Source organism: Oryzias melastigma, linkage group LG14 (assembly GCF_002922805.2).
Source record: "Oryzias melastigma strain HK-1 linkage group LG14, ASM292280v2, whole genome shotgun sequence".
Classification (NCBI taxonomy): Eukaryota; Metazoa; Chordata; class Actinopteri; order Beloniformes; family Adrianichthyidae; genus Oryzias; species Oryzias melastigma.
In genome coordinates, this window is record NC_050525.1 from 153,292 (window position 1) to 154,528 (window position 1,237).

The following is a 1,237-nucleotide window of genomic DNA, read 5'->3' on the forward strand; positions in this document are numbered from 1 at the left end:
AGGTCTGTCAGGCCATGGACTTCCTGTCCTCCAGAAAGGTGTGGATCATTCATCAGCAGCGGACTAATGTGCGTTTGATTGATCTTCTGACAAGTCCACTTGTCCCTCAGTGTGTCACAGAGATCTGGCAGCGAGGAACGTCTTGATCTGTGAAAATAAGATGGTGAAGATTTGTGACTTCAATCTGGCCAGAGACCTCTACAAGCACCAGGACTATGTTCAAAGAGGAAATGTCGGTTTAATCTGATTTCTGACCCTCTAAAAGAGTTCTCCTGGTGCACTGATTTTTACCTGTGGTCCTGGTTTGATTACAGACCTTCATCCCTCTGAAGTGGATGTCTCCAGAGAGCATCTTCCAAAACATCTACAGCTTCCAGAGTGATGTCTGGTCCTACGGAGTCTTACTCTGGGAGATCTTCTCTCTTGGTATCTCCAGTCTGTTTAGTACACACCAGTGTGTTGGATATGAACCCTTAAGCACCTGTGCTCTGTCCAGGTGGATGTCCATACCCTGACCTGCAAAAGACCCAGGAGATCTGCTCTGCTCTGACAAGAGGACACAGAATGACCCAGCCAGAACACGCCCCTCCTCATATGTAAGTCAGTTCATGCCACAAGCAGTGATCTCCTCAGTCAAGAGAAAGATGGATGCGCTGAACTCTGCAAATGCTTGCCAGGATTTTTCTCTTATTCAAACTTTGTATTTTGCTTATGGATTTTGAGCGTCTGTATGAAGGCCAGGTCCAACACTTTTTGTCCGCAGTTTTCGTGGTGGCCCCAGCTGTGTTTGCCCACTTTGGCTTAGGTGGCTATGCTAGCCAGTCGCCCGGTGGATAGCGTAGTGAGTTCCATTGCCCACAGTCCGGCAAAGGAAGCAAGTGCTGTCGCCTAGGAGTCAGCAGAGCTAGCAGGGTCGCTGTCCAGGTCTCCAATCCCTAGGCAGCGAAGCCAATGTGTGCAAACACAGCTGGGGCCACCACGAAAACTGCAGACAAACCCAATTGGGGTCCACATTCTCTGCCCACTTTTGAACCACGTGGGGCCCACTTGGCCTTGCTGGCTGGGTTACTGCTGGGGAGGAATTCTGCATGATGGTTACTGGAGATGCTACAGGTACACATGCTAAAAAACACGTTTGTAGAATCAATGTGGATCACGTTAAAAGTTGTTTAATTGAGCATAAATTAATCCAACCACATTTGAATGAGTTTCCGTGTCTCATCATTGTGGTGTTATG

At 48.3% G+C, this 1,237-nt stretch overlaps 1 protein-coding gene across 1 annotated transcript; it reads left to right on the forward strand.

Moving 5' to 3' along the window:
• LOC112142864 (platelet-derived growth factor receptor beta) lies at positions 1-596 on the forward strand (the record flags this gene model as incomplete). Its single annotated transcript, XM_024266485.1, is given in 4 exon segments — positions 1-38; positions 111-232; positions 315-426; positions 497-596. Coding segments are annotated over 3 exon segments (284 nt in total), but the record flags the coding sequence as incomplete, so codon positions are not given.
• Positions 597-1,237: the final 641 nt, after the last annotated feature.